Below are 26068 nucleotides of genomic sequence, written 5' to 3'. Positions count from 1 at the left end.
TGTTTACTGCGCCGAGCAGAACCAATTATGTTTGAACATCGAGGGGCTGAGAGACAGCAAATAAACACGGCAGCGTGCGGGGGGCTCCGCCAGCCTCCGTTTGCACCCGTCCGTCAGTGCCCAGCCAGGCATGGACCGGGAAAAGGGGGGCTCCGGGGATGGGGCTGGGCACGGAGCCCCACGGCGCTGCACGGCCGCCGGCAGGAGAGAGGCGCCCGGAGGGGAGAGGGAATAGATCTGTTCGGGAGAAATAAATAAATAAAAAAAAAATAATAAAAAAAAGGGGCAATGAATAAAGCTGTAAAGCGATAGTTTTCTGGCGGGGCTTTGACACGAGTTGTCAGAGGCGGTGGTGCGTGTGCTCCTGTCTTTACAGTAAATAACTGTCAGCAATTAGGAAGTGGAGGTGGTTCGGGGGAGTCGGGCGGCTCCGCGCGTCACTCACCGGGGTGGGGAGTGGGGACCACCGGCAGCGGCCCCGGGGCTGCCTCCCCTCGGGGAAGAGCTGCCTTTGCCCCCAGCTCACCCACAGCCAAGGCTCAACCCCCCAGAGCTGCCTGAATTCCCAAACATGGGGGACAGCAGCTGCGTGGGCAGGGGCACAGATCCTGAGGGTCTTTCCCAACCGAAATGATTCGTTGAGTCATGAAATCCCAGGATGGTTTGGGATGGAAGGACCTTAAAGATCATCCTGTCCCACCCCCCTGCCATGGGTAGGGACACCTTCCACTATCCCATGTTGCTCCAAGCCCCATCCAGCCTGGCCTTGGACACTCCAGCGACGGGGCAGCCACAGATCTGTGTGCAGCCTGTGCCAGGGCCTCCCCACCCTCACAGGGACAGATTTCTTCCTTATTCCTCGTCTAAATCCACCCTATTTTAGTTTAAAACCACCACCTCTATCCTACCGCAACAGGTCCTGCAGCACAACCCCAGGACCCGGGCTCCATGATCCCTGTGAATCCCTTCCCCTCAGGATATTCAATGATTGCATGATCAGTGATGAACAGAGCCCTGAGCCTCACCCTCCCCGCTGCCCTCCCCATCGCTGACATCTCCATCACCTTCCTCCTCTTCCTCCCACCCCCCCGGCAATAATTGGCTCTGGTTCCCAGCTCTCCCCTTCCCTCCTCCCGCTTTTCACTCCCCTCTGCTGAGAGCAGCTGTAGCCGCGGCTCAGCCTCTGGAGCTGCGAGTTCTTTGACACCAATAACCTCTGTCTTTGTGCTCGGGGGCTCTGCGGCCGCTGCCGCTCCCTCCCAGGCTGGCAGAGGCCGCTCCCCCCGGCCCTGAGCAGCTTCAGAGGCTCGCAGGAGCTCAGCCCCCGGAGCTGGGCCCCGGGGGAGAGGGCGCGGGGGACCCCCAGCTCCCGTTCCTATGGCGACCGAGGATGCCGCTGTGGCAGCCCGAGGCGGTACCTTTGGTACTCACGGATCAAACTGCAGGGCAAGCGGTGCCGGGCTGGGGACACGGAGTGCAGGGAATGCAGTGACTGGAATTAAGAGCAGGAGAGCCGGCGGCTCCCCTCGGAGCAGGGCAGGAGGAGGCCAAACTTCTTTTGGGTGGGTTAAAACTCGAAATCTTTATTTTCCCCCCGTCCTTGGCCTCTCCCGAGCTTTGGGAAGCACATACCCGGTGAGGACAGCGGGCTGGGATCACCAGAGTGGGCTGTGGGGCACCAATCTGATGGATGTGGGCCCTGTTGCACTCACCAGGGGAGACAGAGATCAGGGGAATCCAAATATCTGCCCCTTAGTGGCCCAGGGACCACCTTCAGCCCCCTGTGTGCCCACTGGGGCAGGACAGAGCCCAGGAGGGGCAGGGAGAGGGTGAGCAAAGCCCAGCTCTTCCCTGGAGGAGCAGAAGAAGCTGTGGGGACCCTCAGCATCCAACTGCCTTCACACCAGCATGAATGTGAAAGGGAAAAGGTGACTTCTCCCTGGTTTTGTGTCTCCTCACAGCCTCTTTTCTTCTCTTTTCCATCACCCTCCTTCCTCGCTGCTCTTTCCGCTCCGGAGCATTCTGTGCTTTGCTGGGGCATTAAGAGGCGGCAGCTCAAACTGTTTAGTGAAGCATTAAAGGGGCATGAAAACACTCACATCACGGGAGCTGAGAGCCCTGGAGCATCCTCGGGAAAAAAAGCACCTCCCAGTTCTGGGAAATAAGACATATTTCTGTGCTCGCAGCACCAGACAAAACTCATCTCACAGCACTCGCCAGCCCCATCATCAGCCCAGCCACCCGACATTCCTCTGCTCCCAAAGTCAATCCCTCCCCATTCCCATCCAGGTCACTCGGGAGCAGCTGGGCCACCACCCTCACAAGCCACCATCTGCCACCATCCAGTCACTCACCAGCCCCTCAAATACCTCAGAGATGCCCAAACCTCGGAATTCCCATTATTTGGACATGTTAAAATCACCACATATGAAAAGGAACCAATTCCTCACCCCCTCCTTCCCAAATCCAGATTTCTGCCCCTCAGAATCTGCAAACATCTTGGGGTTAAAAAGGGATTTTCCTCTTTTTAAGGGGTTCAGAACCCATTGGGCACATGCAGAGCTCAGGTGTCCCCTGTGCCCCATGCCAGGCTCTGAATGCAGCACCAGATGTGGGAAAATCAGGAAAAATCTGGAAATCAGAAACCTGACTGTTCCATGGAGGGGAAAGGGCTGCTCCACATGATCCCCTCAGCAGCTGGCTGGGAGTTTTTCCTTCTTCATTTAACCAGCCACAGGGAAACTGGATTCCTTGGGAGGGGCTGCTGCCCTTGTCCCAACATCTGGAGGTGGGAGCGATGCCTGAGCCCCATCACCCAGCCCTGCTCCCCATGGGAGCTGTGAGGACCATCGTGAAGCATCACAGCAGGAATGAGAGGACTTGGGGCTCCCTCTGAGACACTGCTGTCCCTTCCCAAGCTCAGAAATCAATCCCAGAGCTCTCACTACTGCAAGGACCCAGAGTGTCCCAAACATCCCCAAATGGGGCATCCCCCAACTCCAAGGGTTTGGGATAAAGAAATGGGATAAACTGGAGAACTGCCCCAGGGAAGCAGCATTCCCTGTGAACACATGGAGCAGGAGGAACCAAGCAGATGTCCTGGCCAGGGCACAGGATCTGGCTGTGCTGGGTTGGTGCTCCCAGCTCAGGGATGGTTTGGCACAGGCTCTGCCCCAGCCATGGCTCTGAGAGAGCTGGACCAGCTCTCCCACTTCAGCAGGATGAGGCACGACTGGTGCTGCACCCAGATCCATCTCCCCCTTCCCTTCTTGTCACGGATTTACATCTCTCCTTTGGGCAGCTCATTTCCAGCACAGAAAGGGCTCTGTTGGGGTCTCCTCCCTCCAAGGGCTCCCTTCAGGTTCCCCCCACCAAGGGCTCCGTGCGGGGTCCCCCCTTCCTTCCCCAGCAATTGTTATGTTAAAATCCCCAGGACTTGTTTCTGCAGAGAATTAAAGGAGGGTGAGGAGGGGATTGTTTTCGTCAGTGTCTCACCGAGTCTCTGACCTTGAGCGTGAATAAAAACAAGAAAAAAGGAACTTTATGCAAATCTCCCGCACTCGGCACAAGGGGGAAAATAATAACGGCAAATGGAGATTAGGAATGCAAATCGACTTAATGAAGAGGCAGGGGCTGGGCAGGAGCTTGTTTTGCTCTTGTACAGACGACTCACCCCGTCTGGTCCTGCTGCACCCCAGGTCTGATCCTTACAAATTGTACTGGGGTGGGGAAAGAGAAGCGCTGGAAAGAGAAGCACAGTGGGGAAAGGTTTAATTCCCTAATCATTGTTTATCTCCCTTGCCCATTGCTGCTCCTTCCAAAGGCCTCTCACACCTCCCTTGAGTCAACCCCCAGCCACTGGCTACCCAAAACTGGCCCATTATCCTGCAGATCCCACCGTGGATCCCAGGCTCAGGTCTCCAGTCCCACATTATGGGGATCCAGCTGCTTCCAGGGGTCTGAGGGGACGTTGTGTCCCTGCTGCTGGAGCCACATCTCCAAAGTGTCACCCCAGATGGGTCTGGCACTGTGGGACCCCCCTGCTCTCCACCAGCCCCTTCACAAGGCTTGGCTTCACCCCTTGGAGTATTTTCCTCTCCTTTTCCATTCCCTCCCCAGCCTTCTCAGCCCAGGCTGCTGCACTGGGGAGTGGGAATGGCTCCCACATCCCCATGGAGTGGCCAGGGAACAAAGTCCTGGTCCTGGCAGGGATGTCCAACACACCCCACAGTGAAGGTGTGTCCAGCCCCTGGACACAAGATCATGAGGAGCACCAGGAGGCCACTGGCATCTTTATGGGGCATTTGTTCACACACAGGGAATCTGGGATGGAAATGGCTCAGGGTGGCCCTCAGCACCACATTTCTAAGGTTGTGGGATGTGATTGCCTCTTCCCACTCAAACAGCACCTTAAATCAGGATCATGGAATATCCTGAGTTGGAAGGGATCCACAGGGATCAACTGCCAGCCCTCCACAGGACAATCCCAAAATCCCACCTTTGCCAGGGCACAATGCCCCTGGGCCAAGCTCTGCTTTACAAAACCCCGAGCTCAGAGCCACATCCACCATGAGCAGTCACTGCTGTGCTGGAAGGTGCTGAACACCCAGATCCCCCTGGGAAGGTGATCCCAAAGCTGCTGCCTGCTCTGTCACTGCTGGATCACACTGGATGTTTGGAATGGTTTTCCTTTCTTCTACAAAAGAACAATCGAAGTCAGTTCTATTTAAATGAGTCTTGCACTGGTCTGAAGATGAAGTCAGGCCCCAGTCCCATCCCAAATTATACTGGGATCACAAGGAATTGCCTGGGCTGGCTGAAACCCAGGCAGGATTAATTCCTGAGGTGTCAGAGCCCCCAGCATCCCACTCGCCCTGGCCCCACTCCTCTTTGCAACCAGAGCAGATCCCACAGACCCGAGGCTGCCCTCAGGACACATTTAAACCTCAGCCTAAAGGTGCTGAAAAAATCCCGGAGTGTTTAAAACCGAGTGAGGCCCCAGGGGCAGCGACCTCACCAAGGCCCGGAAACCATCCCTGGGCTCCGGGTCGCGCTTCTCCGCCAACGCCAGGGCTGGTGATGCTTCCACCCCACAAACACCCCCCTTCCCTCCCTCCCAAACAACATCCACGGGAGAGTTTGGCTGGGAACGCAGCGCTTTAATCTCCTGGAAGCCTTTGACAACCTGTCTCGTCCTGGCTTTTAGCTGCGTGAGAGCTGCTCGTTAATGGAGCATTAACCTTGGAGAGCTGCTGCAATTACTCCAACACTAATTCTGACAGTTTTTGGTGTATCTGTTTGTTCTTTTGACAGGCAAAAGGAATTTCTTTTTAAAAGCTGTTTGATACATTTGAGACCTTCTGTCCACATTTCCTTTTTTTTTTTTTTTTTTTTTTTTCCCTGCTGGAGATGGGAAGGTGGGGGGAACGTGCGGAGAGGGAGACGCCGCCTTCCCGCGACACCTCGTTCAGGCTCCAGTCGGGATATTTCCCCCCTCCCAAGCCCTTCCCACCCCTGCTTTAAGTCACAGAAGCGTTTGGTCTCTCCTGACCTCATTAGGGTAATTAGGAAACCTTTTGAAGCTGGGAAAATGGCTCTGAGCGCTGGGAAAGGAGGAGAGCAAAGAGGCTCTGAAGGAGCAAGAGGATGGAGAAAGGGGGAGAAAAACATCTTCAGCGGCGAGGAGGTGACCTGCAGCTCTGCTCCCCTGGAAAGCTCCTTAAATTGCCTCTTTTAAGAGGATGGAAATCCAAGTCCTGGTTATCCCATAAGACCTGGGAGCAGGGAAGGAAAAGGGTGGTGGGGCAGGCGCAGGCTGAGCCGAGGATTCCACTTCCCTGTCTGATCCATCACCACTTCCCCGGGTGTCCTTTGGCAAATCAGCTCTTGCTGTGTCTTAATCCTTCCTTCATTTGAAAAAAAACCCATTCCCTACATGTTATTTTCTATGTGGGAAACACAGGCTTTGGAGGGAAAGGGCTCCCTCTGACTGTGCAGCTCCCAGGAAAACCAGGCTGCTCCTGGCGATCATCCACCCTGGAAGTGGTGCCAACCAACACCTTGATCTGAAGTCTGATAAAGCCACAGCCCACCTCAGATGGAGCCAGAAGGTGGTTTTGGTTTGATCTCAGCTCTTTCCAAACCTGCCCGAGCCACCAGGTAACTCCTGGGTGACAGGAGTGGGAATCTTCCTAAGAACACACAGCCCTCTCTGCCTTTAATAAATATGGGAAGCGTTTTCTCTGCACTCATCTGAGCCAGTCGAGAAGCCCAAATGATGACTGTGGCGAAGCTAAAGTTATCACAGGGATAAAACCTCCAGCTCTAAAGGAAAAACGCGCTATCGCAGCCCTTTGCTACCAATCACAAAGGGCACAAACCCGATGCCTCTCTGTGTTCTGCAGAAAGAGGAGTTTGATGTGAGAGAAAAGCGGATTAAAATAACACTGGCAAGAAAAAGGATCAAAATGCACCAATATACCCCGGCACGAGCGAGTCTGAGCCACCGCGCCCGAGGTCCCGCTGTGCCCCCGGCACACACGGGGATGGAGGCACTGCCACCATCCTGCTCGGCTGCTTTGAGGGTCTCCTTTTGTAGGATGAGGCCCCTCAACCATCCCTCCATGCCTCCAGGAGAACATCCCATCAGGAGCTGCCCCTCCAGGGTGTCCTCAGCAGGCAGAGCCAGACCAGCCCTCCAGCCTGGGATTCAGCAACGTCATGGAACATTGGAATGGTTTGGGTGGGAAGGGACCTTAAAAATCAGTCAGTTCCACCCTCTGCCCTGGTCAGAGACACTTTCCACTACCCCAGGTTGCTCCAAGTCCCATCCAGCCTGACCTTGAAGATCTCCAGGCATGGGGCAGCCACAGCTTCTCTGGGTATACCCTGTGCCAGGGCCTCTCCACCTCATGGGGAAGAATTTCCTCTTTTACCCAGTCTAAATCAGCCTTTTTTTTGTTTAAAACCATCACTGTTTGTCCTACTATAACAAGCCCTGCCATATATCAACTGGAATTGGACTTGATGATCCTTGGGATGTTCTGGAGAGGCACCTGGGGGTTGCAGGTGGAGCAGCCCCCCCAAAGCCTCAATCCCCTCGGCTGCTGCTCATGATGTTAATGCCCATCAGTTTTTCCCTGTTAGGAACAGCCTTTCCTTTCCAGCAGTTCTGCAGGAGCGGGGGTGGCTGGGCTCAGCTCAGGCTGAACAATGAAATAATTGGGATTATTTTAAGTACATGAGGTTTTATTCTTTTAAGGAGCGAGAGTAATTAACCACCGGAACGTAACAGCAGCGGGGCGGAGTGAATGCTCCAGGGAGGGGCTGGAGCCTCTCCAGGGAAACCTCCTGTCTTCACCTCACACAGAGCAGGACAAACCTCCTGGTGCTCTGCAGGGGCTGAGCATGACCCTGGAATGGGCTCTTCTGTCTGCAAACCTGCAAATCTCAACCCCCTCATTTCCAGCCTCTGATTATGTGCAGATGGAAACATTTTGAGGATGCCCAGGTGCTGCCAACAGCAATTCCTGGGGACTCCAGCGAGGCAGGAGGGATCACACCTGTACTGGGAGATGGTTTCAGTGAGAGAAGGAATGAGGAGGGTGCCCACACACCAGCTCGGTGCCATTTCAGCTCCATTTCCCAGCACTGGATGTGAACCTCTTCACACCCAGAACCACAATGACTGGGAATGGGGTGACCACAAAATGCCAGCATGGTCTGGAAAGGAAGGGAACTCTGAATCCTTGTTCCACTCCCTGGTGAGCTGCTCCAACCCATCACCCCCATACTCCCCACATTAATTAAAGCAGCTGGTAATTGTCTGCAAACACCTCTCCATGGGCAGGGGCTCTCCAAGCCCTGCTGAAGCAGGATCTATTCAGATCAACAGCAATCCCACAACCTGTGGAAGTCCTTCCACAAAATCGGACCTAAAATCCCCTTTTTCTGGCAATTCCAGCCCACGGGTACATGGAAGTTCCATCCCCCAACAGGTATCCCTGGATGTGAGTTTTGGCTGGTGACTTTGATCCAGCACCATGAGAAGCAAACATGGGATTGTAACATCCAAGACATCGTCTCCAATTTAATTTTTGGGCTGTTCCCCCCCTCCCACTGCAATTGCACATTCAGGAGCACAGATCCCCTTTCATGTTTACTAATCCTTAGATTGCAAAAATTGTCGTGTGAATTCCTTCTCCAATTAGCTCTGGTACTCAAAAATAAAATATTGTTCTGTTGCCAGCACAGTTCTGATCATTCCTGTCCTTTATACTTTTATTCCCCAGAGTCACTTGAAAAGCGGACGCTCCTTCCTCCTCCCCTGCAAAGCCCCCTTGGAAAATTTTTAAAACAAAAAACAAGCAGCGATTCTAAAGGAAAGGCTTTGGTGGCTGAAGTGCCACTTCCATTCACCTTTCCATGATGGAAAGGAAAAAAATAAAGATCAGAAGGAGGATTTAGACAAAAAGCCAACTAAGTAAAGGTAATTTCTGATACAGGAAAATCTGCTCGTTGTGTAGAGGCGCTTTGTTGAGTGGAACAGAAGAGACATCAGAGACTCTGCAGCGGGTTTTCAAACATTCCCAGCTTCCTTCCCAACGAGCCACTCGATTCCACACCAACCCAGAGACACATTTTGGAATGCCACTGTCCATGGAATGAAGGTGAGTGAGGAAGACCACCCAGCCCCTGCCCACAACGGGCCCCAGAGGGACACAGCCACAGGAGAATTGTGAGTGCAGCTGAAAACGTTTATGGGGAAATTCCAAGAGCCACCCAAAGTCACCCAGTGAGGGTAAGAGCAATAAATGGGGCAAAACCTGTGACACCTTCCCCTGACCACGCTCGTCTCCCCACCCATCCCGGGCTTGGCCCCAGTGGGACCAAGAGCCCGGTGTGTTCATGGGGACAATCTGTGACCCAGAGAGCCACCCATGGAGATAATCCCAGGATAGTTTGGGTTGGAGGGACCTTAAAGCTCATCCACTTCCACCCCCTGCCATGGGCAGGGACACCTTCCACTATCCCAGGTTGTTCCAAACCCCATCCAACTATGGTTAATGCCACCTAAAGAACCCCAAGGTTCATTTGGTACTGGAGGAATCCAGTGACAAAGAAATCCAAAATCCATTAATTGGAGCATCCTTTATCCATTCCGTATTTTTCTCTTTTGCCTCCTTGGGGGGGGGCTGGAGGAACTTGGACCATGTCTTCTCCTATACAGTGACCAGAAAAATCACACAGAGGCTGCTGTCACACATAAAAACAAAATTAAACCAAAACAACCCCAAAACAAACCCCAAGAAAAACAAACAAACACACACACACACACCAAAAAAAAAAAAAAAAAAAAAAAAAAAAAAAAAAAAAACACCACAAAAAAACCAAAAAACCTCAACTTTAGACAGAAACCCTCATTAAAACCAGGGGACAGCCAGCAAGAGAAGAGCTCTGTGTGCCGGCAGCGCTCCCTCCCCGGGCTGTGCCGCAGAGGTGATTTCGCACTCCGCGGAGCGCAGCGTGAGGAGCCGCAGCAGCAAACAGGCTCTGGAATCAAAAGAGCTCCCTGGCACTCCACCGGCCCCGCAGCTCCCATTCCAGGGAAGGAAATTTGCATCCAAAACATCAAGAGCACTTTACCTCGAGTTTAAAATAAATTCCGAGCAGATCCATGCCGCCAGCTTGTGTTTGTGACTGGAATCCCAGCCAGCGGCAGCCGGAGCCTGTCCCCAGTGAGAGCCTGGGAAGAGGGGATGGCACAGAGCAGGGAACAGGGAGAAGGGGAGAACAGCACAGCTGCAGCTGGTCCAGCACCATGGGCCACAGCAATTAGAGCTAATTGGGGTAACAGCCCCCTGAGCCTGAAAAGGAACAAGCACTTGGTTCACATCCTGTGGCAGCTCCCAGCACCGCACGCAGACTGAGCTTTGAAAGCACAGAGTCATGGAATTTTTTAGGTTGGAAAAGAACCCCGAAGTCATGAAGTCCAACCGTGCACCACCAAGGCCACCATTAAACCATCTCCCCAGGTGCCTCAACCAGGAGTTTTCTGAACAGTTCCAGGGATAATGACACCACCACTGCCGTGGGCAGCCTGTGCCAGGCTGGATCCCTTCCTTTTGGGGAAGGAATTCTCCCTCACATCCAGTCTAACCGGACAGTGTGATGCTGTCCTGCCCATGTTGCTGTACGGGGAATGCTCTCTGTTACTTCATTAGCACTGCAGTTAATTTGGCCCAGGAAAGGCAGGGTGCCCCCAGGGTGCTGCTGTGCCAGGGCTGGGTGTTCATGTCTGTGCTGGAGCCGGTGGCATTGCTCCATCAAACCAGGGCATCCCGAAACCTTGTCAGGCCCAGAATCATAAAAATCTTTCCCAAACAAGTCCTGACAGGGCCAGGTGGAACCTGGCTCAAGTGAAGTCAGGACAAGACTCTCCCCTGCTCCTGAGAGAGACACTCCCCTGAGAGAGACCCCAAAACCTGCTGCTCCCTCACCCCGACGCTGAGAAACAGCCCCCAAAGGGCACTTCCAGCCCGTCCCAGACAGCTGCTGGAGGAAGCAGATTCGCCTTTCAAGGCACCAGGATTTATTTGCAGCTTCCCCAGGTGCCGGAAGTGCCCCGGCAGCTGCAAGTCTGGTCTGTGAGTGCCACCTACAGGGATCCCCTGTGTCCCAGCTCCTGGTGTGCCCCGACCCCGCTGCCCCCAGATCCCCACCAGCAACGAGGGGAAATCGTGGAGCAAACAAAACCCTCTTCCCCTCTCGGCTGCTCCAGGACATGAGCAGCCAGGACACGGGGACACGGCGGGGTGACAAAGGGGGACAGCGGGAACGCGACTTCTCTTTTCTCAGTGCCACCGATCCACGCAACCGGAATGAGGATGAGAAGCAGATGTGAGAGTCGGGAACGCCCTTGGCTTTGTTCTGGAACTAATTCCTTGCAGGGAGGAGCCGGGACATTCCCATTTCGGCCTGGAGGAGACTCAGAGGAGGCTCCCGAGGGGCAGCTCCGATCTCTGCTCTCTGGGACAAGGGGCAGGAGCTCAGGGAACGGCTGGAGCTGTGTCAGGGGAGGTTTAGGGCTGGATATTAGGGAAAGGTTCTTCTCTCCGAGGGTGCTGGGGCACTGCCCAGGCTCCCCAGGGAATGGTCCCAGCCCCAAGGCTGCCAGAGCTCCAGGAATGTTTGGACAACACTCTCAGAGATGCCCAGGGTGGGATTGTTGGGGTGTCTGTGCACCCCATCGAGTTGGACTCAATGATCCCTGTGGGTCCCTTCCAACTCAGAAGTTTCCATGATTCTATGATCCAGGGAACAGCCTCTCCTTCCTCACTCCCAAATAAATAAAATTGAATTTGGTTCTGCTGCTGTGGAAAGGCCGGAATTGGCATCACAGGGACCTTATTTGGTCTTCTGTAGAAGAAAAGGGATTAATGTGAGAACAGGGAGAAAGGAGGAGACTTCAGAAAACTGAAATCAACCCAGAGATGACTAGAGAATCGTGGAGTCACAGAATGGTTTGACAAGGACCTTAATGCTCACCTCATTCCACTTCCACACCTTCCATAGACCAGGTTGCTCCAAGCTAAATCCAACCTGGGCTTGGCCACTTCCAGATGGGCCACAAGGTGAGCAGCAGCTCTGCTGAGTAGGAGCGAGGCAGGGAGAAAACCCAAAGGACTCCATAAATCCATGAGCCCACCACAGCAGCCTCACCCCACGGGCCGGGCAGCCCTTGCACACGGCAGGGAGGGATGGAATTCTTTATTCCAGTGGTTCCAGGTACAATGACAAGAAAACCACAGATCGATACAGGGCCAGTGGCTGTTCAAAGACAGATCAGCAGTTCCAGGAGGGCGAAACACGAGCTGCTCCTTGGGGAGTTCAGACAACAACATGCTCAAGTGCTGTTTATTGACTCCCACCATAGGCCCCCCTCCCAGCACTCCCAGTGCTGCAGGTCCCATCCCAGGCACAGAACAAAACCAACAGAGCTGATCTCACCCCGCTGCTCCCACGGATCCCAGTAACCCTGCAGATGGCTCAGCTGGTTTGGGCAGGCCAAGTATCAGCAGCAGAGAATCCCAGAAAGCCTCCAAGATAACAGAGGGATTATGTAAACTTTGGAACATTGGCTTTGGCTTAATTCAGGGCAGATTGTTGTAGTCAGTCATGACACACACAGGTGGTGACTGTCACAGGTCGTGGTCCATTGGCTCCTTTTGGCTGGGATGAGCAGGAATCCTACAGACCAACAGGCACATGGAGCCTCCACCAACACCCTGATTCATCCAGGAGAAAGAAAAGTGCAGCAGTGGCTGGTGAGGCCTCAGCCTGCCCAGGGCCAGGCACAGGCAGGTCCATTGGCATTCCCCTGTTTAGCCTGAAAAACTGAAACTGGAAAGCTACTGGGAGATCCAACTGGTGCAAAGAGACCTAAAACAGGGGCATAAAATACATGAGGAGGAACTGAAAGAGTAATAGAAGGAATACCTGAACTGCTCCTTTGTGGAAACATCACATGAGATGTTCAAAGCTGTTGTTATTTGCAGGATCCACCCCAAAAACAAACACCTGCCCTGGTCTGGCACTGCTCACACTGCAGGAAGTGACAGCTCCAGCTGATTCCTCCTGGGGAAATGGGATCATTCTGAACACCCCAAGGAATCTCAGATCTGTCACTTGGTTTTCTCCTCTTAGAAAAGGCCTCCAAAGACTCAGAGCAGAGCAGGGATGGAATGTCACAGCCTGCAAAGGACAAATCCAGCTGGCAGCTGCTAGTGGGGGGCTGGATGGAAGTGGAAACAGCCTCACATGGTCCCTAATTACAGCTCCAACCCGTCTCCAGCCCAAGACCAGGACAAGTGACAACCCCACAAGCACCTCTGTACCCTGCACCCTTTAAAGGTGGCCAGCAGGACTCTGAAAACACGAAGTGGTGCAGAAATTCCAGGCTGGCACCTCAATTTCCTTCCCTGGTACCTACACAGCACACCCCAGGGACCTCATTACCTGCTCCACACCTTTCCCTGCTTAAACACAAACAGATGTTACAGCCACAATTAATTCCAGCAGAATTATTTTCAGGGCAGGACCTACAGCTTGAGGTTCCCTCTGATCCAAATTATTTAATATTAAACAAATGCTCCACTCCTGCGAGGTGAGGAAACTTGAGAATTGCAAACCCCACCTGTCCAACAAGACAGGAGCCTAAGGAATGCTCAGGTTCATCACTCCAGATAAAGGAAGGATGAGGAATGTGTTGGTCAAACACAGAACATGGCAGTGGATTGGGACAGTCGGGCTCATCTGGCTTCAACAGCACAAGGAACAACTTTCCAGAGGGAATAAAAGAGCCAGGGAATTACCAGCACACGCAGCCCTGCAGGATCAAGAGACCCCTAACCATGGATCACAGATCATCCCCAGGGAAGCTGCAGCCGGGTGGAGCCATCCCAGCAACTCCCACATGGAACCTCTGCCTGATCCCATCTGCAGCAGTTACAACCAGAAGGGAACACCCAAAGTAGGTGTGAAATGACCCAAGCGACAGGAAAACAGGGCACATCCAAGGACTGTGTGCACATGGCAACGCTATTAAAAATATATTTATATTTGTGTTTTAAAATCCTTTGTGCACATGCGAGACAGAGCTGCCACGGGGGTGGGATTTCTCCAGGAAACCTCACCTGTCCTGAACAGACAAAGCACAGGATCCTAACACTCCCTCAGCTGCCTCGGGAGATCCTGCAGTAGCTGCCAGCCCCAGGCCTGATCAGCACATCCCTGTCCCTTCTCCATCGCTGCCCCTGATCCACAGGGGACTCATAAGCCAAAAGGAGCCAAAGACATTCCAAAGATATTCTAAATATTCACCCTAAAGATGAATATCTAAACATTCGCCCTAAAGGTGCCAAAGGGACCCTCCCTGCCCGCAGGGCAAATCCCTCGGGTTCTCCAAACAAAGGCACTACCAGCTTGTGGGGGAAGAGGGATTTAAGGATGTGCTGCCAGTTTCCAAGGAAAAGCCAGGGATGGGGGCACTTGGCAAGCAGTTTTCACTGGTTTAGCAGCAGATCCACCAACAACAACCTCCTGACACATTCACCCTTGGTCCTACACAATCAGATCCTAAATATCCACATGACAATGGGCTGCAGGAAAGATCCCGGCTGAGTATCAGCCAAGGGAATGAAATTCCAGGGTCCCCGAGAGGAGACAACTCAGCCAGGGCTGCCCTGAATCAGTCAAGAAGGGTTGGGGTCCCCCTTTTCCAGTCATCAGCTGCTCCAAGACACTCCCTGGCTCACACCCGGCTCTTCCTCAGGCATCACAAAATCCAGAGCTTGGCAGATGTCACACGTGTCCCTGGTGAACTCACAGCTGGAGCTGGGAAGAGTCCAGGCATTCTCAGCCCTTTTGGTGGCTCTTTTGGAGAAATATTCCTTTGGGTTGTGGCCCCTTTCATTTGTAAACACATCTGTAAACCCACGAATGACCTGGATTATCCCAGTAACTGCCGATCCTGCAAAATTTAACTTGTTTAACTCATTTCCAAAGCTCTTCTGTCTGAACTATATCACCCTCCCACCCCGGTTTGTGTAACAGACACTGAGAGCTCTCACAGCTCCTCCCAGGAGCTGATTACAGAAACACTTCCCAAAGAAGTAACCTGATACTGCATGAAAGAAAGAGGATCAGCCTGGAAAAGGAATCTGACGCTTCCAGGGCAAGGGGAGAGGGATGAGGCACAGGGGCAGCTCTCGAGCTCAGATTTCAGGTGCTGAAAATCACCCAGGAGCATCTCCCTTACCTCAGCCTTTCCTCGTGCAGTGAACAGATCCCATCTTTCCCCAGAAATGTCCCCAAGAATGCACGTGAAGAAAACAGGTTTGGTCCCCTCTCCCCTGCCCCAGCTATGGAAGGGCTTGAACTGTTAACTAAGTCACTGTAAGCAGATATAAAACTTGAGCACTGGAGATTCCATTGGGATTGGACCCTCCATCATTCCAGGCAGACAGTGCTGTTGGTCCCAAGTCATCTGGAAAAAAAAGGAAGACACCCAAAATCAGGGGGAGCTGAGGTGACATTCCTTGAGGTGACATTCCTCCTCAGCTTAAAACAACCTCCCCAGAAATCAAACTTGTGGGACGTAAACACAACGCTGGGAAAGCAGGAATGGAAATCCCTGTGAGACTGGGAGTTTTGAACTGTGATGAGACTTAGAGGCAATTCCCAAAATGAAAAAAAACCAAAACAAAACAAAAAACAAAAACAAACAAACCAGGAATTTTGCTGGGAAAACAGGAATGCGTGTTCTAATGGGACTGGGAATTTGAACTGTGATATGAGTTGGAAGCAATTCCTAAGCTGAAGAAAAAAAAAAAATAAAAAAGAATTTTTGTTTTCCTGTCTAACACAGGGAGGCCCAGACTGGGCACAAGGGCCACCTCTTCCAACAGCTCTGCGACCCCACAGCAGTGTCCAAATAACCCTGTCAGTGAGACTTCCCCGGGCCAGAAAAGGAGGAAGAGTGAGATAAATCCGTGTGCCAACACACAGACCACACACAGGCGTTTTAATTTATGCAGATCCGGTTGTAGGAGCTGTGCCAGAGCTCCCACGGCTTTGGGAAAGGAGCCTCAGCCCCTTGTGAGGAAAAGAGCAACACACAAAACACACAAAAAGCTCCCTCACCGCCTCAGGTTCCGGGTTTCAAACACGGTGTCCTCGTCACTGTCGAGGGAGCCCAGCTCGATGTTCTCGTCCTGGCTCGACAGCAGCCCGTACTTCTTCCTCTGGGGCTTCTTCAACCTGAAATGAGTTTTGGGCTCGTTTCTGGAGCCCTCGGACCTGGGGCTGAGGGACAGGGAGAGCACAGTGAGTGAGCTGCTGTCCCCACCCAGCGGGATCGGAGATGGTTTAGCGCTAATTACCTCGGGTAATTAACAGTGCTGGGGATTTACAGCAACGCTTTGGACTCGCTGCCAAAGGGATGCGCGGGGAAGCAGAGCCCCGGCTGGCAGAGGGATTCAGGGAAAATGGGCACAAACAAGGATTAAGAGCCAGATTGAGACAGGCAAGGGACAGGGGACACCGTGACGGGCTTCGGGGGGATCAGACCAAGATCTGGACTGACAGCGGCATGGCCATGGGGGGACAGGGACTGGGACAAGCAGGGACACTGCCACAAGCAAGGGGGACTGTGTCCAAGACCGGGACAATCAGGGTGACATCCCCGACCAGGGGGAACCAGGACAAGGCAGGGTAGATCCCGGGGCCAGAGAACACTGGAGCCAGGACAAGGCGGGACACAGGCCGGGACAACGGGAACAGGGAGTGGGACCGGCAGGGCCACAGCCCCGGGCCAGGGGACACCAGGATGGGGACAAGACCAGGAGCAGGACCAGCAGAACACGGATACAGTGCCCGTGCCCCCCCCCCGCACTCACCGGAACGCCCGCAGCACGAAGTAGAGCGCGGCCAGCGCCGACAGAGCGCTCAGCACATAAACCGCCCGCCTCAGCACCGGCAGCCCCGAGCCCAGCGACAGCCTCGGCCCGGACTTGTGCTCTGACTCCGTCAGCGTCTCGTTCCCCGTGGCCGCCCGCGGCGGCTCCGTGCTGTTCCCCGGGCTGGGGGCGGCGGCGCGGCCGAGGTGCGGGACGAGGAGGAAGATGAGGAGGAGGAGAAGGAGGAGGAGGCGCGGCATGGCCGGGCCGGGCCGGGGCAGCGGAGCGGGAGCGGCGGCCGCAGGAAGGAGCCGGGACGGTGCGCGCGGCGCAGGCACCGCCCGGGCCCCGCGGAGCCGCTCGCGGGTTCCGGGGCTGCGCCGTTCCGGGCCGGCCGTGACCCGCTCACGGAGCTGCCGCGGGGCTCCGGCATTTTCCCCTCAGGGTCGTTGTCGTCCCCTCACGGGCTGCGGCTACCTCGGCGGGGCCGCCATTGTCTCCCTCACTGCAACACCCGGCCCGTCACAGGCGCCATTTTCCACTCAGGGTCATCTTCCTCACTCAGGGCCGCCATTGCCCTTTGAGGACTCTATTCCTCCCTCAGAGCCGCCATTTCCCCCTCAGGGTTCTCCTTCCTTTCCTTAAGGCCACCATTTCCCCCTCAGGATCTCCCTCCCCCCTCAAGGCCCACCATTTCCCCCTCAGTGTCGACACTTTCCCCTCACAGCAGGACCTTCTCCCCCGCAGCCGCCATTTCCCCCTCAGGATTATCCTTCTCCGTTCAGGGCGGCCATTCCCTGGAATGCTGGAGCACAGCTGGAAACAGGAGCATTTGGAGCATTTAAGAATTTCTCTCCTCCACCTTTCTCCTCTGCAGACACTCCCGGCTGTTCAGGGCTCAGTCACTGCCCTTCAGCCCTGCTCCACTTCCCCATTTTTTCCTCAGGGAACGGCTCAAGCTGTCTGGACACACAGGGCTTTACTTAAAAAAAGGCATTTTGGCTAAAAGTGGGTCACCCCAGCTCACGTCAGACCCACGGCACCCAAACACCAAACACCTTCCCGATGACGCCGCTGGGTTCCACATCCAGCCCCTGGATCCAGCGATTCCCTCACCCGTCCCAGCAAGGCATCATTAACCCAGTGCCATAATTAGCAATGCCAAAAATAACAGCACCTCCAACCAGCCTCTATTTTTGTACCTGTTCATTATTTTCTGCCTGCGTCTAAGTATCCTATTTAGGGAGGTCTTACAAAGCATTATTTTTTAAGTGTTTTCAGCCTGAATTCATTTAAGCCTCACCTGACTGCATTTTTTATCAGCGAAGACTTCACACACTCCTCAGCCTTCATTATATTTAAAATCCTCTTGTATTAACATGCAAAAAATCCTCACTGGTGAATTGCTCAATATAACCCCCAGAAGTGTGTCATGGCTGATTGCTTTTTTTAAATGCTGCTCACTTAGATAATTTGAAAAAGGTTAAAGGAGGAAAAGTAGGTTTTGTGAAGTGAGCTTAATAATCCCCTCCTGCAGGCTGGAATGTCTGGAGACTCTTATCAGTGGAGAATGGGGAACTGATGGCTCTTGGACAGCAAGTCCTCAGGGCTCCTGAGTGAGCCCATCAACAAATTCTGAGTTTATCAGTTTAAAAAAATAGGGAGAAAAGGGCAGGATGAAGCAATCAACCCCTCTTTAACACAAAAAAAAAAAAAAAGGGCAGGAGCAGCTGAAATCATCGAAAATTCTCACTGCTCTCACCCTGCAATCTCCTGCCAGAAACACGTTGAGCCCGTCAGCCTCTCCCAAGACAAATCCTCCTCATTACTGAGCTGCCATATTTCTGGGATTTAACCAGCAACAAGACCTCATTTTCCATGAGGATCACACATCAATCTGCTCGGTGCAGAGTGCATCCACCTCCCAGCACCACAGCAGCGGCTTGTCTGTGCTCTGAACTGGGCTATGCACCAGACAAATACTTTTGTCAAAAATACTCTAGTTTCCCACAAAAAGTACCACAGAGATTTGTTTTTTCCACATTTCAGTGTTTTATTCTGGCTTGATTGACTTGGTTCATGTAAAAATGAGCAACACCACTGCTCTGAGCTCTTCATCTCCCCACTCCAGTGTCTGTCCTTCTGTCTTCTCTGACGTGTCTCAGTGCTGAAATGAAACAAAGACAAGAGAATTGGAAAGTGGATAAAGACACAGGAATGGAACAGGGTTACTGCACCACTTAGAGCTCAGGGCTACAAAACAGAGACACAGCCAAAAGAAGAAAGCTCAGGAAAGGGATGTTACCTGGCTGGCAAACTTGCTCCAGCCTCCCTGGAACGCAGCTCTGGTTGCTCAGGATCCACTGGGCCTCCGAGGCGTGTGCCGGGTCCCTTCAGCCTGCTAAAGCAGAGAGGCATTAACAGGAGCCCTGGGCAGAGGCTGCTCTCGCCCCCAACCTCCCCACACAGCTCACAGCGCACGAGGGTCTCACAAGCCATCGCTGAACCCATCACACCACAAAGCACAGTCTGGGAAAACTGTTCCGGGCCGGCTGCTGCCCGTGCTCAGCCAGCCCATGGATTGGATCCCCTAAGCAGAGAGTTAACACTTGGACATGGCTGCTTAGGAAGTGTGGGCCATGGGAAAAAGTTAATGGCAACAAGTAGGATGGCAAAGAAAGCTACAATTAAAGTGAGCAACTTAATGAAGTCTAGGAAGAGTCTCAATAGATGAACACATATCGAGTCAGGGAGTTCGTTCCAATCTTGCTTCCGTACCTACAGCAAGACACGGCTGCATGCCCAACTCTGATCTGTGGAACTCAAGGTGTGCCACAAGCCAAAGGTTGCATACGGCATGGGTTAACGTTTTTCCAGCAGCTGACCAAAATTGTCAAAAGGAGTATTTCACAGGTACATTAGACTTTCAAATGAGCTCTCAACAAGAGGAAGGATGCGGACATGAGCAAAAGGAGTTACCTCGAATTACAGGACTATTTCCACATATGAACTAGCCAAGAGAGCAGCTCTCGTCTCAGAGGTTTCTGTTGGAGGCACAACACTTCTTTTCTCCAAGGACACTGCAGTTTCCATTTGCTAGCAAAGAATTCTTAGAACTTGTAAGCAATGACACAGCTAAGCTAAGCCCGGCATTCCCCTACATCGCACACGCGCTCGGCACGCAGGGAACAGCCCAGGGACTACAGCACTTGGCTCTTCTCTACAGCTTCCCAGTGTAGCCTACAGCAGCTTTGAAGGGAACATCCATTATCCTTCCTAACGTTCCAACTGTGCTTTGCTCCTAGCACACCCTCAGGTTTGTACTTCCAGCCTCTACAGACAAGTTTTGACTACTTTATGTGAGATTTGTTGGCCAATTCAGATGTCAAGACCGATTTTAGGATTTTAATTCCAGCGCCCGGGCAATCGTCCGGCTGGCTCTGCCACTATCCCTAAATCTCCTTCTCTCTCGCTCCCAAGACTGTTCTTCATCTCCAAGGGTTGTGTTGTGCAATGAAATGTAAATGTCAGGAGCAGAGTTCATTTCAGACGGTCTTTTAATAGGCTTCGTAAAGCCAAAGAAAACTGTATACAGGAATCCTTTACCACTTCAAATACAACAGCAATGGAATATGCATATTTCTTCCAGTAAAAAAGGACAATATAAATAAACATTTTCAAGAACCTCTTTATGGTAAGTTTGCAAGTCTAGTTCTGGGTCATTTACATCATTACAACAGTAAAAATACCGTTATGCGGGTTGAACATACAAGCACGTTTCTCTTTAGATATATCAAGGTGGTTTGCCTTCCAACGGAACCCAGGCTGCATTCCTACCTTGCTACACTAAAGGAATGTTACAAAAGACGAAGGTAATGCACTTGAAAAAAAAAAAAGAAAAAAGAAAAAAGAAAAAAAAGGTCCACAGCTTGTTCAGCTTCCAGTGAACATTGGTACAAGGTCCTTTCTATCTCTAAAGAAACTGAATTGGGGCCCCAACTTTAAAAAAAAAACAACAAAAAACAAAAACCAGAAACGAACACCTTGGCTCATTCATGAAGGATAAAATAAAATCTGAAGTGCTTTCAAAAAAGATTAAAACCACTTGAAAGCAGAGCTTTCTCCAAGACAGTCTAATCAGACAGTCTCGTCTCAGAAGCTGCCAGGCTGTGTATGACAAGATCAGAACTGATAATACTACAAAAGTGAAAATACAAGTAGATGTACTACACAATAACCATTTCAGCGAAGCTCCAAAAATCTTTATAAATACAGCCATTGGAAGGACGATCTTGAGTCAGGAAGGATTTTTACTCGTTGTGTGTAGCTGAGGACAAGAAGCAGGCACAATTGTAAAGGCACTGAAGCAAAGACAAGTTCCAGCATTTTACTCCCTTTGCATTATTCCGAGGCTACGGCTACTTGGCTACTGAGATCCCCCACCCGCGGGTCAGTGCGTTAGGGCAGCCAGAGTTTGGGCTTCAGGAACACCTTTTTTTTTTTTTTAACACTTGCTTTGCCTTAGATCCGAGCAACTCCTGCACATGCATTAACTTAGAATCTCCCGGCACCACCACGTCCACAGGCTGAGCCTGCCCCAGCTCCAGGCTCAGGCTCAGCAGGTTCAGAGCTCCTACAGCATACGGACTCAGCGCTCCCGCTTGAAGCGACACTTACCGTAACTGTCGTAGCTGTCTCTGTAGGAGCCTCCTGAGTTCCTGTCTCCATAGCCACCTTGACTCCTGCGGGACAAACAGCACCTGCTTTACAGCTGCTCAAACTTTTTCTCTGCTGGTTTGGGCTCCACCAAAGCTTCCCCACAACCCCCAGTGCTGGCAGAGCCCTTACCTGCTATTATAGTAGTCTCTGGAGCCGTTATAGCCTCCGCTTCTGGAGTCAAATCTGCTGCCGCCATAGCCTCTGTCTCCACCTCCTTGAAAACACATGAAAATGAGGGTTTTTTAACCATTCTGAAAAGTGACACTCCCCCCAATCCAGACATTACAACTGACCCCCCATGCACTCACCTCTGGAGAAGCCACGGCCCCGGCCTCGGCCCCCACGGAAGAAGCCCCGGCCCCCTGTGGACCCCCCTCTGTAGCCACGGGATCTGTTCTCAGAGGATTTCCCAGCCTGGTCAACTCGGATCTGACGCCCATCTACAGACTGGAACACAACCACAATTAGCCAAATTGAAATATTTAAATAGTAAAGCACATATAGAACGAGTTGCACGCCTTCGCAGTTGGCCGAGCAGTGCCAGGATTTACTGCTCCTCGTGAAATAAATGTGGGGTTTATGCCACAATTAAGCCAAGAAGGGAAAGAAACTTGATATGCTAATTTACAGGAATGCCTATAAAGTTACTATCTCGGTTATCCAGATTCCATAATAGAACTTTATCATAGTCCTAATATATACATATGTATGAATTTTTACATATAAAGTCAGATCTTTTATATCTGTATTATTTCATGTAAGACACTGGCATGTATCTCTCTTTCCACACAGCCTGAATAGCAGCACACCTGATTCTTTTATTACTGGAAATAAAGAAATAACTCCAGAGTCTCCTCACCTTTCCATTCATGGCCATCATTGCGTCTTTTGCATCATCGATATTTTCAAAAGTAACAAAGCCAAAACCTCTGGATCTCTGAGTTTCTCTGTCTTTCACCACCACGACTGTGAAAAGGAGAGGCAAGGAAACAAAAGCCCATCAGCACCAGGGAAATTTAACAGACTAAGAGAAACTATCCCAGCTTGGCTCTGCAGTCTCACCTTCAGAAATCTGTCCGTATTTAGAGAAGACTTGCTCCAATGACTGCTCATTGGTGTCGAAACTGAGCCCGCCGACAAAGAGCTTTCCCTCATCTGATGCCATTCTGACCTGCTAAACCAACAGAACCGAGTCAGCGACTCAAAAAACCAACATAATCCCCGCGGAGGCCCGAAACATTGAATCCTTCTAACACCACCAATAACAACACCGATGTGCTCTCACACTCCCGGACCTCATACGCCTCTGAGCCCACGCCTTACGTGGTGTACCAGCCTTACGGGGGGGTCTCCCTCAGGATGGCCGGGAGCGAGGCCCACGTGGGGCTCTGAGAGGCTCAGGACCAGCGGCCCGGGAGCGGCACCGCGGCCGGGCCCCGGCAGAACCCGCGGCCGGGTCGGATCCGTTCCCGCCATTCCCCGGCGGGACCCCCGGGCCCGGCCCCTCCGGGCCCAGCGCGCATGCGCGCCCCGCCACGCCCCCTACCGGTGCGCCCCGCACAGCGCCACCCGCCGCCCCCTCCCTCCCGCTCGCCGCCATTTTGCACGGCCCAGGCCCGTCGCCATTTTGTTTCCGCGCGCGCCTTTCCCCCCCGCCGCGGCGCCTTCCCCGACACGGCCCAGCAGGGCCCGGTCCGCCGGACCCCCGTGTCCGCTGAGGGCACCCATCGGTGGGGTCGGGAGCCCCGGCCCAGTCTCCCGCGGGACCCGGCCCTCCGCCCCTGGGACACAACTCCGCTCGCCGCGGCCCACCCGGCCCGGTGCGGTCGCGGCCGCCCCGCGCGACTGCGCTCACCGATGCCCGGGCGGTGCGAGGTCCACAGAACACTTCAAAGCCTCAGTGAAATGTACGGTGATCCTGGCGGGGCGGCGCCTTATAAACTCCCGTGCTTCATCCCGCCTATCTCATGAATATGCAGATGAATCCCGCTGGAAGGCGGGGCGACACGTCACCAAAGCGCTGCCGCCGCTGCACCACCCGATTGGGCGGGACGTCATTAATATTAATAAGCCACGGCGGGGGGCGACGGTAGGGGCGCGCAAACAAAACCGCGGCGCGGCCCCGCCCCCTCCACCCACGTGGGGGCGGGGCGCGATGGAGGGCGCCCATTGGCTGCGCGCGCGGAGGCGGGCGGGAGCGCCCCTGTGAGAGGGAAGGAAGTGGAGGCCGCTGATTGGTCGGGGGCGCGGCCGCCCCGCCCTCCTGGCCAAAGGGGGCGTGTCCACGCTGGCCCAGTTTCGCGCCCTTCTCGCACTGCTGCGGCGGCCGCAGACAAAGGGCCGCCTCAGGGGCCGCCGCCATCTTGGGCACCGTGCGCTGCCCCCGGCCGGGCCCGGCGGCTCCTCCTGCTGCGGCCCGTCCGGTCACCGCCCCGCTCAGGGGGCCCGTCCTGTCCTCGGGAACTGGCCCCCGGGGCGGCCGCCCTCCTCCCTGCCCGCGGGGAGTGATCCCTTCGGCCGCCTCCGTGCAGTGTTGTCACTTGGGAGATGGTGGTGGGAAGTAGCGAAACAACAGAGTTTTCTTCAAAAATGAAAGGTTTTTGCTCAACCCATTTTCTCAAAGATTGAGAGCTTTAAGAGCCCATCCTGAGGTTTGACAAAAGTGAGAATGCTTTCAGCAGTAAAAACTTCCGTATTGAAAGAGGAAACTGGCAAAGCTAAAAACGTGTCTAATCGAGAGGCTACGCAGCTTTGAAAGGCCTAAAAATAAAAACTTTCAGTGTTTCATACAATAATTACAATCTCATGTAGAAAAGTGTTTGGAAACATTGGAGGGGAGGAGACACACGTGGAGAAATAGATTGGAGAGGAGGAGATCCATGGGAGGGAATAAAAGTGTGAAGGAAATGGGAAAGAAACACGGCAAGGACGGGGCTGTGGTGTCCCGTGTGTGTCCGAGGACAGGGCTGGACACATCAGGGCTCACTCTGTGTGTGTGTGTCCTCTGTCCCAGGCAGGACCAGCCACGTTTGCTCTGCCTCTAGAAACTCCTTGTAATTTGTGTTGCAGTTCGCAGCAGGAGTTTGCAGCCACCAACCTTCTCCTTTCTTCCTTCCCTCCCAGTATTTCCAGTCAGAGCCAGGCTGCACAGAAACAAAACCACTGAAGTACAGAAATCACCACTCTTTGGTGGCCGATTTTCAAACCAGGCACTGAGACAGAGGAAGAACAAACCACGGGGAGATGCAAAGAAAGCTGGCCATGATCGCTCTGTCAAGCAGTGATCACCCATTCCCTGCCTTCCAGAGTGTGGAAATCAGGCTTTTCTGCCCTGGTTTGTTAGGATCCCTTTGGGATCTGCAGGAAAAGGGCAGTTTGTACATAGGTTATACAGTAATTACGAAACCCAAGGACACCACATCTGTGGTTTTTCTGAGCTCACAGGGCCGCAGGGACAGAATGCTGCCACCAAAGTGCTCAAAAGCATGTAAAAAATCCCAATATTAATGACAGACCAAGCCAATGTTACTATTTTCCTACAATGAAAAAATTTACTCACTTTCCTAAGCCTGGAGAAGTGTCTGCTGTTACTGCAAATTGATTTTTGCCCTTCAAGAGAGGAAAAGATTCCAGCCCTGCAATCACAGGCGCGGCATTTTGATTAAATTAGAGACCCATTAACGTGAGCATTTCTGGCCCATGATGAGGGCAGATAAAGTGACCTTGATGCACAGAGCCATTTTCCAGCCTGGGATACTGGACAGCCAAACACCAACCCCGCTGCAAATCTCAAGGGTCAAACACTGGGATTGGACTCCACACAAAGCCAGGCAGGTCGAGTGTTGTGAAAATAACACCAAGAACCTTTGCTGCTTTAGGGGAATTTGAGTCCCAGTAGGATGAAGGACTGCTGGGAGCAGAGGAGTTCCTGTGCCAGGGAATGGCGAGCACGGCCCTGCTTGGATGTGTCCCAGAAGTGTGATTTCTGTCTCCCTGGGCTGTGTCGATGCCTTTGCTTTGACAGTGAGAGTCACCAGCGACACAAGGCGAGAGCTGGGCCAAATGGACACTGTGTGCTCCAGCCCCAGTGCTGCTGCTGCTGCTGCCAGGAGGGTTCAGTGCTCCAGGTCATTCCTGACCCAGGGCATCAGACCTGGCATCAGCTCAGGATTTGATGATCCTCGTGGATATTCCATGATCAGGATGCACACAGCAGCCCCATGTCACCAGCCCAAGGGGCTCGGGGACATCTCTGCATGTCCCACAGGCTGGGCTCTGGCTGCAAGCAGCTCTGGGAGCAGGCAGCTCACCTGGCAGGTTGCACCAGTCATTAGGGCAGTTAATGAAGAACTGAAACAGCCCAGGATTCACCTCCTTAGAGCAAACCTCCTGCAGGAGAAGGGCCCTGGCCAGGGGTCCCAAACAGGCAACACCACATAGGAGACACAGCTCACACCTGTGTGACTTCCAGACCTGAACACCCATGGGTGTTTTCCCTAGCTGTGCCCTAATTTTGGTAACCTGGATCTGGCTGTGAGCAGGGCGGTGGCTGCAGTGACCCAGTATGGCAAAAGTGCCAGCACTTCCTTAGGGAGTGCAAATATCCGCTCTGAGGCGGAGCTGTGTGTGTGCACAGGTGCAGCCATGGGGAATCGTGAATCACCAGAGCCTGGAGGGACCTCAGGGATCACCTGGAGCTGATTCAAGCCATCCCTCCCCACATGACTGATGTTTTTATCACCCATTTTTTTAAAGCTTCCAAGGGCAGAGGTTGTAAGACCAAACATCCTGTTCATGCAAATCTGATTTCCTGGAAGTTCCGCCCGTCCAGCAGCACAGCGGGGGGACAGTGCCACATGGAAACGCCATGGGAGAGCAGCGATGGGAGGAGT

The 26068-nt window shown here is 53.1% G+C and overlaps 2 protein-coding genes across 6 annotated transcripts; both read right to left on the bottom strand.

The window, feature by feature from the left end:
- Positions 1-15698: 15698 nt before the first annotated feature.
- On the bottom strand, positions 15699-16765 carry FAM174C (family with sequence similarity 174 member C; the record flags this gene model as incomplete). The annotated part of the gene is made up of 2 exons (XM_083879943.1): positions 16458-16765; positions 15699-15864 (listed from the first exon to the last, which is right to left on the bottom strand). Exons 1-2 carry the CDS (start codon positions 16715-16717, stop codon positions 15699-15701), a joined length of 426 nt encoding a protein of 141 aa, XP_083736069.1. The 5' UTR covers positions 16718-16765.
- A 1727-nt stretch (positions 16766-18492) lies between these two features.
- CIRBP (cold inducible RNA binding protein) lies at positions 18493-23160 on the bottom strand. 5 transcript variants are annotated; one of them, XR_014591906.1, is made up of 8 exons: positions 23032-23155; positions 22239-22347; positions 22036-22142; positions 21485-21623; positions 21306-21390; positions 21135-21199; positions 18763-18858; positions 18493-18624 (listed from the first exon to the last, which is right to left on the bottom strand). XR_014591906.1 is itself a non-coding variant. In XM_083879748.1 (7 exons), the coding sequence occupies exons 2-7, from the start codon at positions 22339-22341 to the stop codon at positions 20768-20770; spliced, it is 516 nt and encodes a 171-aa protein (XP_083735874.1). In that variant the 5' UTR covers positions 22342-22347; positions 23032-23155; the 3' UTR covers positions 19997-20767. The 5 variants fall into 5 exon arrangements, 3 of the variants coding, with proteins under 3 accessions (XP_083735874.1, XP_083735873.1, XP_083735872.1); XR_014591907.1 differs by having other exon boundaries at positions 18763-18855; XM_083879748.1 differs by lacking the exons at positions 18493-18624; positions 18763-18858 and adding an exon at positions 19997-20784.
- Between the last annotated feature and the right edge of the window lie 2908 nt (positions 23161-26068).

This window comes from Zosterops lateralis, assembly GCF_965231275.1.
Source record: "Zosterops lateralis genome assembly, chromosome: 29".
Classification (NCBI taxonomy): domain Eukaryota; kingdom Metazoa; phylum Chordata; class Aves; order Passeriformes; family Zosteropidae; genus Zosterops; species Zosterops lateralis.
This window is presented reverse-complemented; position numbering and strand designations above follow the sequence as displayed.

Bases quoted from the DNA above. Each gene is read 5' to 3' on its own strand.
- CIRBP (XM_083879747.1), bottom strand. From the start codon at position 22,341: ATGGCATCAGATGAGGGAAAGCTCTTTGTCGGCGGGCTCAGTTTCGAC. The intron at 21,624-22,035 runs GTGAGGAGACTC...GTTGTGTTCCAG, and splicing joins TGATGGCCATGAATGGAAAG to TCTGTAGATGGGCGTCAGAT. The intron at 21,391-21,484 runs GTGAGTGCATGG...TGTGTTTTCAAG, and splicing joins GGGCCGTGGCTTCTCCAGAG to GAGGTGGAGACAGAGGCTAT.